Below are 16,927 nucleotides of genomic sequence, written 5' to 3'. Positions count from 1 at the left end.
GTTCGAGCCCCACATCGGGCTCTGCACTGACTCTCTCTCTCTCTCTCTCTCTCTCTCTCTCTCTCTCTCTCTCTGCCCCTCCCCCACTCATGTGCGATGTCTCTCAAAATAAACTTCAAAAACCACATGGTGGTGAACTTTCCAAAGTCAAACTGCTTCTTGGAACATAGGCAAGACCACTACGACCTGGCTCCTGACACCCTCCAGCAACATCTCCCAAGTTCCTCTCAGAACCTGAGACCAAGTGCAGTCCCCCAAATGCTCTGACTCTGGACGAGCTACCATCACCACTCGGAACACACTCTTCTCCCAGATTCCCTTCCCAACTTCACTCCAGCCACCGGGCGTACTCCTGCAAACCTTCGGCCTAGCTACAATGCCTGCTTCACTGCAGTCTCGCCAAACGCATCACCCCAACCCCAGGCTGAGCTGCTAACTCTTCCACCTGGACTACAAGATTTATCCCTAAGGAGCACCCTTATTTGCTCGCACCTAGACTATAAGCTCTTTGAGGGCAGAGTCCAAGCCCAGAGTAGGCACACCTAAGTGATGACGGAGTAAAGCAAAGGGGCAGAGCAGCCAAGGTATCTTCAGAGAATCTGAAGTAGTTCCAAGATGGCAGCACATCAAGGAGGGGGCGGACAGAGGGTTGGGTGGGGATGGAGCGGAGAAGGCCATACAGAAGTAAACAGGAGCCAGGAAGGCACTCAATGATTTTTGAGCAGAAATAAGAAGCATGTCAGAGAGGAGCCTCCTTCTCCCTAGCATATTTCCATGTGGAGGGCTTCCTGGCTTTTCTCCCCAACACTTGGATGGTAATGAGCTTCACTTGGCTGGAATCTGCCTTTTACAGAGTGAGTGCGCTGGGGTCTGTGTCCACAACACATGAAAGGCAGGTGGGAAATGTTCAGACACTAGGAGAGGCCTGCGTCCTCCAGGACTACCTGTGACCAGGTAGGTAACCTGTGTCACTGAGGGTAAATGAGCAGCAAAGCCATTTGGCCATAGGTTTAAAGCCACTCTCTTCAATCATTTTTACTGGCAATGAAGTGACATTCTGAGCTCCATATGCCTGACACCTGTATGATTCATTCCTTAACTAGTTCCTAATTTGGGAAGGAAAAAGTGGGTTACATACACACACACACACACACACACACACACACACACAACCTTGACCCTTGACTCTGGTAAGAGTAACTGAGCAGTAACAGAGTCTGAACGGCGTATGAAGTATCTTGCGTGTAGTAACTCCTTGCTACAGCTGTTTTTGTGGTTGTGAGTGCAATAGCAGGCAAGAAAGTCAGGAGGATGCTGCAAGAGGACAGCGTGACCTGTAGTGTGACAGCAGGATGAATGAGGACAGGGGAGCTTTGTGAAGAAGAATGGCTCAGATGTGGCAACGGGGACTGTGAGGGATTCTGGTGTCCAAGCTGGAAAGCCGCCTCTTGTGGAAGCTGCCACAGGAGAGCAGACAACAGCTACTGGAAGCAGTGAGAAGGAGACGTGATCCTCAGCTTATCTGCCTGCCTGCTCCCACCCAGATGGAGGGAGGGACACACACGGGAAAGGAGAGCTACAGAAACTGAGCCCTGATATTGAGGGAAGGCAGAAAGGAAAGTTACGCGGGTATTCAAGACAAGGGACAAACCAACCACAAAAAGGGACTCCTGGGAAAACTAGAAGGACTGTAATATGTACTCAGGGTCAGCACTTCAGCCAAGAGAAGAGAAAGCCAATACGCCAAAAGTGAACATTCAGAGACAATGAGTATATGTAAACAATTGGTGATGGTTATTCTATCTGTATACTTTTAAAATGTTTCATAATACAGGTGCCTGGGTGGCTCAGTCAGTTAAGCAGCCGACTTCACCTCAGGTCATGATCTTGCTGGCTGTGAGTTCGAGCCCCGTGTCGGGCTCTGTGCCGACAGCTCAGAGCCTGGAGCCTGCTTAGGATTCTGTGTCTCCCTCTCTCTCTGCCCCTCCCCCGCTCTCAGTGTCTCTCTGTGACACAGAGAAGCTCCCCACTTCTGTGTCTCTCTCAGAAATAAACCTTAAAAAAAATTTTTTTTAATTTTTTTTTCAACGTTTTTTTATTTATTTTTGGGACAGAGAGAGACAGAGCATGAAGGGGGGAGGGGCAGAGAGAGAGGTTGACACAGAACCGTAAACAGGCTCCAGGCTCTGAGCCATCAGCCCAGAGCCCGACGCGGGGCTCGAACTCAGGGACCGCAAGATCGTGACCTGGCTGAAGTCGGACGCTTAACCGACTACGCCACCCAGGCACCCCAAAAAATTTTTTTAAATGAAAAATAAAAGTTTCATAATAAAAACTTTTAGAAGACCAAAGTAAGGAAATGGGGAATAAATGAAACCTTTCTGCACTGACCTCCATCTGCCACTAACCCCATCCCACCCCCACACGTCCACCCCCCACCTCACGGCTGCAACTTGACCCACATAAGCCGTGAGGCTGGGGAGTAAGAGCAGGTCACTTGGGTAGGCATGAGTCTGGCTGCATTCAACAGAGCTCTGCTATATCCAACTCAGATCCACCAAGAGCCTTTTTACACAAAACAGAGAACAGCTTTTGATGACAACATGTTCTAGAAGGAAGCCTGAACAAACGTTCACATTTACAGCTTTGGGAATTCATTCTGGTCTCTGAGAGGATGTTCTGTCAACAATGCTGCACTTGAAGATGAAGAACGTATGGGGGGAGTGGAGGGAGAATCCCTCTAGGCAACTACACAGCAGGGGAGATTTGTAAGAAAAAGGGGACACCGGGGTGGCTTAATCCATTGGGTGTCCAACTCTTGATTTCCGCTCAAGTCATGATCTCACAGTCATGGGATCGAGCCCTGCGTCGCAGCTCTGGGCTGACAGTGCAGAGCCAGCTTGGGATTCTCTCTTTCCCTCTCCTTCTACCCACCCCCATCTCCGCTTGTACTCTCTTGCTCTCAAAAATAAACACTGGGGAAAAAAAAAAAAAAAGATTTTGTAAGGAAAAAAAACTTGAATTTTAGAGTAAGGAAGACCACCTTGTCCCTAACAGACGAACATCTGGGCTGCAAGCACTACTGCCATAACCCTCATGCTCTAGGGCGAGGAGGCTCAGAGGGCGCGCCTGATAGCTATACATCTGCAGCTGTCACTAAGGTTGCAATTCTCTGCAACTGTCACCCAGAGGCAAGCGAAAAGGAATTCCCGGCAAAGAGCAAACTGGAAGGGACCCAACGCCACTTGGCTTTCTGCCGGACACTGCAGATTGAAGGTCCATTCTGGGGGTCTCCCCTGCCATCCTGGACACCTGCAGAAGCACTTCCTGGCCCCCGGACTCCCTGCCCTCCACGGGACCCCTGCCAGGGTGGCTCCTCCCCCACGAGCGCCGCCCAGGGCCCATACCTCTGCCAGCTCCCGCTCACTGACACTTCCGGTGGCACTGCCCTTCTTCCTGGTGCAGGGCTCTCCCACGGTGACCCTGCCATCCCCTTTGGCATAGCTGTGCACAGTGAGAACTCCCGACTGCCCTTGGGCTCGGCAGGCCAGAGGCTCACTGGTTTCTGAGTCGGAAGAAATAGAATCCCGTGAAGAACTGGAGCCCAGGCTAGAAGATGATTTCTTTTTGGAACCTGAGAAGACAAGGCGTCCCCCTAAAGAGGCAGGATTCACAGAAAGATCCAAGGCAGCCGCTTCTTGTTCCTCCTCTTCCTCCTCATCCTCTTCTTCCAGTTTGACGTTTTTAAGCTCTTCAAATTTGACTTCCGTGGAGTCAGAATAATCTGAAACACACATACACATTGGCCAGAGCCAACTTCCTCCTGCATGTCTGAAGCTACTGAAAAGCAAAGTGGCACGGCACAAGGAACGTGGGTGGCAAGTGAGGCCTGGCGTCATATTCTGGCTCTGTCACCTCCAGGGTCACTGTGTGATCTGGGGCTGACCGCTCAGCCGCGCCGGGCCTCCAGTTCTGTCCTGTGGAATGCAAGCCGTCTACCACCTATCTCCATGGTTGTGTCTACGATGGGGGCCTAGGCCGGCATGCAGCAGACACTCAGTAAGTGACAGCTGCTGTTTCCTCAGAGGTCTCCTGCAGGAAACAAAGGCCTGAGCTCAGCAGAGACCTGGTGACCTCAAGCTAGAAAATTTGAACAGAGAGGGGCTCCTGGGTGGCTCAGTCAGTTAAGCGTCCGATTTCAGCTCAGGTGATGATCTCATAGTCCGTGAGTTCGAGCCCTGCATTGGGCTCTGTGCTGACAGCTCAGAGCCTGGAGCCTGCTTCCGATTCTGTGTCTCCCTCTCTCTCTGCCCCTCCCCTGCTCATGTTTTGTCTCTGTCTCAAAAATAAATAAAAACATTTAAAAAAGACTTCTTTTTAAGAAAATTTCAACAAAGGGAGCCCAGCCCCGGGCCCCATCCAAGGTACCATCCAGATGTCTGCAGACACACCAGGGCACCCTCAGTACAGACGCTCCAAGCCTCACCTGAGACTGAAGCGAGACCCCCCCAACAAGTCTGTCCGCAACAACTCCCAGTGACTGCTCCACCACGCCTCATTTGACGTCGCTTCCTTCCCAAAATACAAGCGGCCCCTCAAGCCCCGAAGTTCGCAAACTCTAAGACAGCAGCCAGTCCACACACCATCTCACTCCTACTTCTCGTGCCTCATCTGCTAGCACAGCCCTTCCCACCCTTATCTTCAAATTACAGGACACCAATGCCAGCTTCCCAAATTACAGCCAAGAAAGCTCACGTGCTTCCACACCTGCACACCATCACCCCTGCTACTCCCCTTTGGGCGCCCTTTCTATGTGCCCCCACTCCCTGCCAACCTGGAAAGCTCCCACCTCTCTCGTAAGAGCCAGTTCACTGTCACTTCACCAACCTTCAGCGTCTCCAGGTAGAGGGAGAGGGACTCCCCTACCTTCCACCCCTCATCCCTCATGTCCCTATCCAAAGGCCTTCTCACACCAATTCTCACACTCCACTGACACTCTGTCCTCACAGACCCACCTCCCCACTTTTCCGTATCTGTGACCGTGCACTCAACATGGCATCCAACTCAGAACAGAACGCAGTTACATCTCTGGGGAAAATATAACCAACTAACCTGGGAAGGGAAGGCCGTCTTCGACTTGCCGCACAGAGCTGTGGGTGGGCCTCACGGGAGCGAGGGCAGCCTGGCACTCCGTCATATCGTACTGTCCCGTACTCAGCTCCTCCTTGGGGAAGAGCTCGCTCTGACTCACCTCCTGGGGTATTTCAAGACAAACTCGGTGCCTCTTTGTCCCTATACGATGCTTGGCTAGGCTGCAAGAAGGAGAGCCAACTTTTTAAGGGGCCACAAGTTCATTTACCTACATACATATTCACACATAGCCCCAAATGAGTGAATGGCCAGGGTCTGTCTACCATGCGTCACACTTCAGTCCCCCCTCTTATCTGTAGAAGAGACAAGGGACTTCACCTCTCTGAGCCTGTTCCACCCAATGGAAAATAGGAGTATCACCATCCTCCTCAAAGATGTGATGTGAAGCTGAAGGTATGCAGAGCACCTGGCACACAGCAGGTACCCCACAAATGTTCCTTCCTCCTCCATGTGGCCCAGATCCTCTGGCTCAGACACCAAAGGCGCTGGCCAACTTCACTCACACCACCCCCTGCCCTTGCGAGTTTCATTCCCACCACCATACTCTCCTTTTTAAAAAATGTCTCATATGGTAAGGAGAAAATGTGGCTTTTCTGGCTCAGAGGGAGCCATGCTCTCTTATGCGACCTCTGCTCCAGCCAATTACAGGCCCGCATACAGAGGTGATCATTCTTGGGTGACAGCTGTAAGAAATAGCCTGAATGCCCTTGCTCTGGGAATTCTGGAGCCTTTACCAAGAAGAAAGTTCCCTCCGCTGTGGCTCAAACACCCCACTTAGAAACAGCCTCCTGGCAGGTTATGGAAGTTGCCAGACACCCCTCCCTTAAACTGGGGGGAGCTGGGCCCAGAGGACTGTTGGGTTACCTTCTCTTTAAGTCACCCTCCTCTCCATCCTCAATCCCTTCCATGCCATCCTCCTCTGGACACTCCTCCTCGTTTCTGGCTCTTGGAGGCAGTTCATTCTCCTTAAGAAACTCCGCTGCTTCTGGCGTGGGCAGAGTATGGTCGATAACTGTGGTGTCCTTCCCCGCTTTCCAAAGTTTGTACCTTTCTGGCTGGAACTTCCTCACAAACACATCCATGGAGATCTTCACCATGTCCTTTCTACAGGAGCACTATCCCAGGGAACCAGGAGAGCTCCAGTCAACACTCTTTAACGGCTTCCATGCGACTCCCACATCCCATCTCCTCCCTCCAAGTGCAAAAGACACAAGACAATTGAAAGCCAAACTGTTTGCGTTCACAGGCTGAGGCCATACTGTCCTTGCAGAGCCTTCGAGCATGGAGGGAAGCAGGGGAAAAAGCAGAGAGCAATGTGCAGCGCTGGGGTGAGCCCACCTGGGCACGAACTAGGATGCATAAAGAAATGCTGGAGGTGAGGCTCTGCACTTCGACCCAGGATGCTCCACATCCACCGTCCCTCTGAGACATATCCAAGCCAGGACCACATAAGCGAGTCTGCTCCCTGCCAAACGTCCAGCCCTGCTTGCTTCCCTAACCCCAAGAATTTCTCAACGGAGAAATCCCAGAGTGGCCAAAGCAAGAAACAGCCATGTGCGTGGGTGTGGTCTTCATGCTCAAATGGACTTTAAGCATGGAAACCTCACCCTACGCATCCCAAACCTGAACAAATTCTTCTAATTTCTGTATGAACGCAACATACTAGCTCTTTGGCACAGCCCTGTCAGTCTGTTTCTGAATTCCAGCAGTTCAAAGAATGTTCTAATCACCAGCCAGTGTATCTAACAAGAATTTGCTCACCAGACATTTTCGGTCATGGCGTTACAGAAAGCAATCAAACAGACTTACCAGCACAGCTTGTTTGCCATACTCAATCCACCGCCGGGTAGCAAAATTGGTGGACTCCGCACAGTTGAAGCCATGGTTAAAGCCGGCATGGTAACCATAAGGAAAAGTGATCATGAATTCTCCAGCTTCTTGAGTCACCTGAACAAGAGCAGACTTGAACCAGCTGCATCAAATGGCTGAAGTCTAACGGACTGGAACTCAGAGCTCGGCTGCAGCTTCATAACCCAGCATAGGTCATAAGACCACCAGGGTCTTTGTAAGACGCAAAGCCTGATCATATCAGACCCCAACACTGTAACTGACCATTCCCCGAAGTTAACAATGTTCTAGGGGATGTGACTCTCCTCTGGCACCGGGAAGCTACAGAACCTCCACCTTTAATATCCTTGGATCCAAGTACTGCTAAATGGGTTACCTCTGGCCCACGCCTGGTACAGAGAGATGAACCAGAATAAAGCCCCTCTGTGAAACAGACCGAAAAGGGTGGCTGCCTTCCTTGTAAGCCTAAGACCATATGTAAAGTCAGCTCACCTTGTCAAAGGGAATTCCATATTTCTTCAGCATTAAAGGGGAAATCAAAGTCATCTTGTGGCGGAGAAAAGCTTCGCAGCTTTGAGCGCTTCCAGGGAAAAAGCCTGTTTCATTGAAAATGGGCAGAGGTGAACACACCGCTCCACACCAGCTCTGCAGCCCTGCAGCCACTGCACACCTGTGCATCTCATCTGGCTGTGTCAGGAGGATAAATCAGCACAGGATCTCCACAGATCCTTCTAGCTTCGGGCCAATCCTGATTCTACGGTGAGCCTCCGGACTCTCCAATGGCTTACCTGGGTAATCAAATTCTGTTAGGGAGACTGAGATCACCCAACCCGCCTTGTGCTTAAAGAGAGCTTTGCAACTATTTAGGACCTTGCTCCTACTCTATCCCTCAATCTTTCGTTAGTAACACATCTACAGCACAGAATACCCAAACTCTCTTGAAATTGGCCCTCTAGAGGTACAAATCTATTAAAGTCCACTTAAAAGAACCAAAGCACAAAAATTCAATTTTAACCTTTAGGTTTCTGGCAGAAGAACCAGACCCAGGATGACGGGTATACTCTCCGTGGTCAAATAAACCCATGCTTGATAAAACTGAGACAGAGACTAAGAATTACTTAGTCCCTTCCCAGGACAAATGGAGGAAGTTTCCAGATTTTTATTTGCTCTGCTAGGGTAACCACTCTGGCAGCGTAGCTTATCACCTACATGCAGGCCTGGGAAAGGACACATAACAAATCTGACCGCAGAGCACAGACAATTTAGAGCAATTAGTGCAGTTCACAGGGTCTCAGGGTCTGAGCAGGCACAGGGAAGAGAGACAGTACCTTTGGCAAGGCGCTCCAACCGCTTTCCGTGCTCCGGGGGGACAGAGTACCTGCAATCACATAGAAGCACTGGATGCTGAGGAGAGCACCCTTCAGGACCTAAGGGGCTCATCCCCACTCTCAAAACAGCTCCCAACCACAAAAACTGGAAAGGAGTCTGGAGAAATGATATATTGGACTTTGGGGAGAGGAGCCCACAAGGTACAAGTGAATTTATTTCTCTAATATTCATTCATTTACCGAGACTTTCACTGAATGTTTACCATGAGCCAGAATTTAGAGTATGCAACCAGCCTTGTTGTCCTTTATAATGTTGAAGCAATAAAAAAAATTTTTTTTAAAGGATAGCATTAAAGTGCTCCTGGTGGAGGCTGAAAGCCTAACTGGGACAGGATGGAGGAGGAATGGTGAATGGGAAAAATGGATTTGATACTAGAGACCCGGCCCTGTATCTGCGGCTGACCCCATTTTCACATCATCTCTGTGACAGCTACACTGATTACCCAATAATTAATTATCCTTCCACCCCACAGGGTAGCAAGACACCACAGAAACTATTTAAAAAACAAAACAAAACACCTGTAACTACGTAAAATTTTTGCAAAACTGAGGTGCCTGGTGGCTCAGTCGGTTGAGCGTCTGACTCTTGATTTCGGCTCAGGTTATGATCTCACAGTTGTGGGACTGAGCCAAACTCAGTGCAGAGCCTGTTTAAGATTCTCTCTCCCTCTGCCCCTCTCCCTTGCTCTCTCTCAAAATAAAAAAAATAAATAAATAAAATGAAATGAAATCTTAAAAAATAATAAAAAAATAAGTTTTACAAAACTGTTAAACTTTATTACATTCTCACAGTTAAGTCTATTTTAACCATTATAATTGATTATAAAGATCATTCCACAACAACAGAAACTTCCCATCCCAAATAGTTTCACTACCAAACAAAACAGATGGGGAGTGGAGGAAAATGTTGGTCACCCAAAGGACCTTGGGACCCATCAGGCAACCTTGCCCAGAAGTCTCTGGAGGTCCCACTTTAGATGATCTAAAAAGAGTGTATGTAATAACTAGAAAATCTTCTCTCTACAGGAGAGTGAAAATCCAATCTCAGGGAACTTGGGAATAAATAGAAGGAAAGCACAAAAGCTATTTTTACAGATTCTAGAAGTCTAGCCATCTAAGAAAGGTTATGGGACAGCAGTCAGGGGGTCCACACAGGCTCAGAAGGTCACACACCCCCCCCCCCAAAACTAGAAACTGGAAAGCATTAGAAAAAAAAGGAAAACCTCTGGGAAAAGAAGTGGTTGAAAATGCTGGAAAAGGAAATGAAGGTGCATACGGTTTCCCCGACTCCCTGTGACCTGGCCCACAGTGTCCCTGTCAGCCTCCTCGCTCATCCATCCTTGTACACAGCACCCAAACCACAAAGGACTTCCTCTAGTTCCCGAAGACATCGTGCTCCCTCTCAGCTTAGGATCTCTGCACGTGTCATTCCAACCCCCTGGACACACTCTCCTCAGTCTTCCCTGTCTGAAACCCGCCACTGTCTCACCCAGCTAGGCCTCCTCATGTTAGGCCTCAGCTTGGTGGTCATCTCTTCCAGGGAAGCTTCTCCAATTCCCACCCCAACTTCGTGTACCCTTCCTCCGAGGATCTAGAGCACCCATCGGTGCTTCTCTCACCCCTTCTCTCTCCTGACCAGTCTCCTGTGTGACAGCGCTTAACTTATGTCTCTGTCACTACAGTCGAATGCAGAACCTTCACTGAAATGCTGGGGTTGAGAGATGGATCAACACAGGGAGACAGGAGAGAACAGATCTTTGCCTCCCCAACTAGACTGAGAACATCCTGGAGAGCAGGAAGCATATATGGAGTAGCCCTGCATCCCCTCTTGGGTTAAGCACACACTGCTGCTCACCAAATATTTTTTCCATGAGGAAAAGAAAGCTTTCTATCATCTGAAGGAGTGACTCCAGTCTTGGAAGTCTGCCTCTAAGAAATGCCTCAGGCCTGTTCGGAGAAAGAAATCAGAAAGCAGTGGGCGAGCCTGGGAGAGCCTCTGTAGCTCTCAGTAACTCAGACAACTTATCTTTCCATCCAGTAGTATTAAATGACCTGCCCTCTGAAGCCTCACTATTCGAAGAGAGGTCTAAGCACCAGAGCTCTAACAGCATCTCACAGCTTAAAAACCTGGGGAAAATGTCAAGTGCCAGTCCCACCCCAGGCCTATGGAACCAGAATGTGCATTTTAACAAGACCCCAAGGTGCCGCCTCGGCACACTAGAGCCAAGGGGCCCTACCGCGTCGCGAGAAGCCCCGGTGCCAACTGCAACCCGACTTTACCAGGACTTTGGCTCTCCAAAGTGCAGGTAGTTGATGCTGTACAGGTCCATGTCTTCAGTGTGCCAGGCAAAGGAGGTCTTCCACATGCCAAAGTACAGGTACGGGGTGTTCACACCCTCAATGGTGATCCCGCTCTCCTTCTCCACCAAGTCCAGGATGGTTTTCAGCCGCCCGATATTCCACTCATCGACATGCTGCAAAGTAAATCACAGCTGAGGGCAACTGCAGTACCCACAAGCTGAGGCTCTGAACCTACAAGAGCAGGGGTCACAGGTGACCTGTCACCACTAATGATGATGTGGAACAATGGCAAAACAGCCTGGACATGAAGACCACAGCCCCCCTCACTCACACTTCACAGCCACCGCTAGAGCTGACGCCATCAGACCTCCAAAAGGCCAATACCACTTGGTAAAGAAAACTGGCATGTGAAAGATGAATAAGGAGGGGACAGCCACCTGTTTTTAACCCCAGGAGGAAGAGTTTGATCTGAAACTAAAGAAACTGAGGTCAAAATAGGAAAGAACTCCTAAATCACTAAAAATACAAAACATGGGAATTTACCATCCCAATCTGTGACTGTTTAGCCCCAGCTTCCACTAGGCAGCGTCATCAGTAAAAAGTCTACAATGTCACCCAAATCCATTTCCAAAACTTTAATGGTCAGCTAGAAGCCCACCTCTTATACGTACGTCCTCGATTATTATGTCCTGCTTCTGTACCTCCCCATCCCAGATCCTTACAGTATCTTTCTGCCATTTAACATCTGTAAGTTTCACTTTCCACCACTCAAATTGTCATCGACAACTTGAGAATCTTTTCAAACTCCTTTCCAATAATTTACAAAAACATTACAATTAATGTGAGTGATGATCCCTAAAATTCTCCACAGATTTTTTTAATTATCATAAACAATCCCAAATGTTCCTTCCTTATGCCATCTAAGGCTGTTTTTTATTTTTTTATTTAAAAAAAATTTTTTTAATGTTTATTTACTTTTGGGAGAGAGAGAAAGACAGAACATGAGCAGGGAAGGGCAGAGAGAGGGAGACACAGAATCCAGAGCAGGGTCCAGGCTCTGAGCTGTCAGCACAGAACCCAATGAGGGGCCTGAACCCATGAACCACGAGGTCATAACCCAAGCCGAAGTCTGAGGCTCAACCGACTGAGCCACCCAGGAGCCCCAAGGCTGTTCTTTATTCTGAAAAGCACTATACCGCAATCCGACACAAGTTGTTACAATAGGTTCTGCTAAAGAATCTTGTTTGAGGGTTCTGAAAATCGGAATGTTTCTCTTCTTAAATACATACCTCTTTCACTAAATTAGTCAGTGATCTTTTTTCTGCAGAAACCACACTGCCTCTCCCCCAACATTTCATTTACTGTGAGCCCACCCTTTCAAGAACTCATCGGCTACCACCCACAGACTATTCTAACAGCCCTTGCAAAGAACACTATATCACCCAATTCACATGGAGAGTGGGAGAAATAAAATTCAGTCACATGCAAAAATACCCACCATTAAGTGTGCATAGCACATCAGCTGGTGGTGGGTCACTCTTTTGTTTAACTACTCAACTCAGCAAGCAGCTTCTGGGTGCCTACTAAGTGCTGGGCAGGTAAAAATTGTGTTAAATTGCAAAAATGCTGCAGAGGGCTTCCTGGAAGTCTCACCTTTTCATAGAGAGTGCCATTCACATCTGCACCATAGATTGGAGGATTGAATGTGAGATTTTTCCAGTACTTCCGTTCAAGCTCTTCAAACTCACTGTAGCGTGGGGTACAGTACCTTTCAAAAGTAAAACAAAAACAAAAACAAGTAAAAATATATATATATATATGTATATATATATATATATTTTTTTTACAAGGACTAAATTCATCAGGCATTATGAAAGGACAAGACAATCCCGTTCTAGGGAAAACAAGACATTTCAAACGAACAAGACAAAACCTTGGCCTTCAAGGCTCCATTACACAAGTAACCTCCACCACATCCCTTCCTTGAGCTCTGGGCCTGAGGAAGGTAACGTATATGAAGACGTTAAGCCCATCTTCCCTAAGAAGCAGAATACTCTCAACTTTTTCAAGAGACCACTAAAAACAACATCCTGGCCAGAATCAGGAGTGGCCCAGCCACTCAGGGAGAAACCAAGAACTGCAAATTCCCTATGTATCCACAGACAACCAAAACCTGCCAGCATGTGAAGGGCTGAGGTTCTAGAATAGTATTGCACTCTGTAAAGGAAATGGCTCCAAGACAGCTCATCTGTACTGTCACTGTTACATTCCCACCACCCTATGCAGTGACTAACTCAAATAATCACACCTAAAAACAAAGTATTTTAATAAAAAAATAAAATTCTTAAAAATGTAGATTTTTGCAAATCAAATGTTTAAGAAAGATATTTTTAAAAAGATATTTTTATATATGCACATACACGTACACAGCTGTCTATATATAGATGTCTACATCTCTATATAAAGACATTAAAAATATCTATATTCTTTAGCTCAATTATCACATACTGAGAATTTACTCCAAAATCTTTTTAAAAATTCAAACCCCTTAAGATTACATAGCAATTTTAAAAAGAATAATTTGTAAATTAAATAGATATTTGAAAATGCACATTATAAATCAAATGGCAAGAAAATATTATGAATGGATAAAGAGTAGAAGCAAAGACCCAAGACAAACTGTGGAGACAATGGGCTGGGTGGGGAAAAAAAAATCTTACTTTAAATGCGGCCTTACATTTTAACCATTTTAACTTCAACCTATTGAATGATCAAGTTTAGGACCCCTGAATTCCCTTTGAAATATAAGTAACTCTTCCACCTCCAACTGCTCTGCTTTATAAACTTAGATTTTTACCTGCTGGGTTTTCTTAAAGCTGGCTGACCAAGCAGATAAGAAATCAAGGGTAAGAATTTGTTGCATCTCAGGTAAAGGGAAAAGACAGGCCTGGCTAATTTAAAAAGAAAAGAGGTATCCTGAAAGACCTACCATTTTTGAGAAGAGAGACTGGATACAGGAGGCTGAGGCCTCTGGTGGAACCCCATGTGAGCTTGAAAGCAGGGGGCCCTGGCCCTGGCCCCAGCGCACAGCTAGAAACCAGACAGAAAGGACGGCACAGCCTTTCCTGTGCAGAGCATGTCGCTCTTCTTCAACATGCTCTTACATAAATTCACTCATTAGACAGCAGGTGAGTCAGCAATACAGAGGTTTTTAAGAGTTAAGCGGCCAGGGCAACTGGGTGGCTCAGTCAGTTGAACGTCCGACTTCAGCTCAGGTCATGATCTCAGTTTGTGGGTTCGAGCCCAGCGTCAGGCTCTGTGCTGACAGCTCGGATTGTGTGTCCCTCTCTCTGCCCCTCCCCTGCTCACGTCCTCTCTCCCCCCCAAAAAATTAATAAATAAATATTAAAAAATTTTTTTCTAAAGAGTTAAGCTGTCAATAAAACTGGAAAACCACATTTTGAATTGTGCGAAGTCAAAGGAAAAGAAGGCAAAGCATAGAAATAGAACAAGATCTGATGTGAGACAGAGCAATGAATAAAGCACAGGAAGGGACGCCCCCAGGAGCGTGAAGACTGGCCAGCTACAGATCTAGCTCTGGGCTCATGCACAGAAAAGACAAAATATAATGTCTGACTGGCTGAAGTCATGACATGCACAGATCAAAAGGGCTCAGGAAAAAGAGCAAGAGAGAAGGAAGGAATCCCTTGTGGACACTCAAAATTGAGGAATAACATTGGAAAGGAGAAAGTCCAAGAGAGAGAATTAAGAAGGAACAGTCAGAGCTCAACGAGGGAACCACAAAATTCATTCAAAATGTGAGGTCAAATGAAGCTAAATATTATAAACAGAAAAACAAATGAAAACAGCAGGCCTAAACAAAGATGTTTCTAACAGATCAATCAGCACGTATGGATGATGAAGAATAGAGACAGAAAATAGCAAACGGCTTGACAGTTTATTCACATTCTGTCATGTCAAAATGGAAAAGAGATAGCTGCTGGATGGGTAGTGAGGAATTTGAGCATGATAAAACACAGAAAGACCCAGAAGGAAGAGAATACACTACTGAGGCCACTTTTCGATATGCAGGTGTTAAGACATCCGGCAAAAACTCCTTTGGAACCAACTCCAACACTCTCCTTTGCAACTCTGCAACTTACCAGGGTCAGAAAATGATTCTGCTTCTGATGGAAGAACAATGGGATTACTTTAGGTAAGGACACAGACGCGTTTAGACCGCGACACAGTACTGAGAGTAGGAATGCTTCCATAAAAAGAGCAGAAAGGGAGACAAGCTAGAGCTGAGAAAAGTGTTCTTAAGCGTCACGGAAGCAGTCTTAGGAGACAGCTATGAAGATGAGACGTTAGCTCCTAGATGCTATGGCAGGTGGGAAGGAACGTGTTTTCACTCACTTATCACTATTGGCTATCTTGCGGAACTCTCGAACAGTCATGGCTTTCTTCTGTATGTTGTACTGAGTAAAGAGGCCAGACTGCCCAGTCACCAACTGTTGGATGGGGGCAGGAATGACCAGATCATCAATATCATCATAGGACGCCCGGGGCTTCCACTCCTTTGGAGGAACAACCTGTAGGGAACACAGGAAACACAGAGATCAGAAATCCAACAAGCTGCTCATAGTCCAGGACGTGGGTAGGCTGCTATCCAACCAGCCAATTTTACTACAAAGTGACTCTGATTTAACCACACTCACCCCAACACAGCGAGTCACACTGCTGTGCTAACCCTGATCCAGTTCAGCCACCAACTAGCTGCCTAGTTGCAGTGACCAAAGATGAGTAATACTCATTCTCAGCTCAGCATCTCCTCTGGGCACCAAGAGAGGAGGCTGAAGAGTTGATTTTCTTAATCTAACAAAGTGCGCAAGAGAACCCAACCTGCTATTAGAGTACTGGATGAGACTGAAATGAGAACAAGAGAAGGTGGATGGCATAAGCCCTCGAGTGCAAACACTAAAGCACCCATCTCCACCAAGAGAATGGAAGCACCACAGCAGCTGGCCCAGGGACACTAGCTCTACATGGCCCTTTAAAGACTCCAAGCTCTCCTCCAACTTAAAAGGTGCTTCAGATGTTAACAAAAGGAATTAACTTGCAAATAGGAAGTATATACTCCACACCCTGCCTTTAGGAAAGATTTCTGCTGCTGCCCGGTTGGTCACAAAAGCTCTGTGGACCAATCCCACCCACCCTCACCTTGGCCAGCCCAGCCCGATGAGCTCCTTGGGATTCAATGTAGGCCATGTATCGACTGAAGTTCCGGAACTCCTCCATGGTCGGGTAAAAAGTCATTATCCGAGCACTGGGATTCAGAGTTTCAGATTCTGAAGCCATTTTCCCTCCTTTTTGAAGTCACTCTGGTCAGACAGGAACCTGAAGAAATACATTAAGAACATAAAATCATATAAAATGTAATTAGAGTTAAATGCTGGGAATGTCAAGGAGGATGGGTGATGGGAATTAAGGAAGGCACTTGTTGGGATGAGCACTGGATGTTGTATGTGAATTCTCCACCTGAAACAAATATTACACTATATGTTAAATAACTGGAATGTAAATAGAACTTGAAAAAGAAAAAAAAATGCTGGGAATGTCAGGGCTGAAACAGTAAAAGATGTAGAAATTCTGAAGAAGCATTAAGACCTCACACCTGGAATCTGCCTCTACATAGGTTATTTAAATGAACAAAAATACAGATAGAAAAGTTTATATTTAAAAGAATCTAAAAGAATCGGATGCATTAGGGCACCTGGGTGGCTCAGTGGGTTGAGCGTCCAACACTCAGCTCAGGTCACAATCTCACGGTTCAGGAGTTTGAGCCCTGCATTGAGCTCCGCACTCAGTGCAATGCCTGCTTGGGATTTCCTCTCTCTGTCCCACCTGTGTGCTTTCTCTCTCAAAATAAATAAATAAAAACTTAAAAAAGAAAAAAGAATCCAATGTATCAAAATTGTGTGTATTCAAATCTCATTTAAATGGAGACACTGGGGGCGCCTGGGTGGCGCAGTCGGTTAAGCGTCCGACTTCAGCCAGGTCAGGATCTCGCGGTCCGTGAGTTCGAGCCCCGTGAGTTCGAGCCCCGCGTCAGGCTCTGGGCTGACAGCTCAGAGCCTGGAGCCCGCTTCGGATTCTGTGTCTCCCTCTCTCTCTGCCCCTTCCCCTCTCGCACTCTGTCTCCCTTTCTCTCAAAAATAAATAAACATTAAAAAAAAAAA

At 47.2% G+C, this 16,927-nt stretch overlaps 1 protein-coding gene across 3 annotated transcripts in view; it reads right to left on the bottom strand.

The window, feature by feature from the left end:
- Positions 1-16,927, bottom strand: part of KDM4A (lysine demethylase 4A) — a 46,884-nt gene that overhangs the window by 27,719 nt on the left and 2,238 nt on the right. For 2 of the 3 annotated variants that reach the window (XM_040469942.1, XM_040469941.1), the window contains exons 2-11: positions 15,909-16,085; positions 15,105-15,280; positions 12,342-12,456; positions 10,668-10,861; positions 8,328-8,377; positions 7,492-7,595; positions 6,961-7,098; positions 6,016-6,266; positions 5,113-5,312; positions 3,408-3,784 (exon numbers count right to left, since the gene is read on the bottom strand). In XM_040469942.1, coding sequence (XP_040325876.1) covers positions 3,408-3,784; positions 5,113-5,312; positions 6,016-6,266; positions 6,961-7,098; positions 7,492-7,595; positions 8,328-8,377; positions 10,668-10,861; positions 12,342-12,456; positions 15,105-15,280; positions 15,909-16,046 — 1,743 coding nt within the window. In that variant the 5' untranslated portion in view covers positions 16,047-16,085. Of the gene's footprint in view, positions 1-3,407; positions 3,785-5,112; positions 5,313-6,015; positions 6,267-6,960; positions 7,099-7,491; positions 7,596-8,327; positions 8,378-10,667; positions 10,862-12,341; positions 12,457-15,104; positions 15,281-15,908; positions 16,086-16,927 lie in introns of those variants that run through there. The other variant, XM_040469943.1, reaches the window with a different exon arrangement.

This window comes from Herpailurus yagouaroundi, unplaced genomic scaffold (assembly GCF_014898765.1).
Source record: "Herpailurus yagouaroundi ecotype Mexico unplaced genomic scaffold, PumYag 77, whole genome shotgun sequence".
Taxonomy (NCBI): Eukaryota; Metazoa; Chordata; class Mammalia; order Carnivora; family Felidae; genus Herpailurus; species Herpailurus yagouaroundi.
Note: the sequence above shows the minus strand (reverse complement) of the source record. Positions and strands in the feature narration are given on the sequence as shown.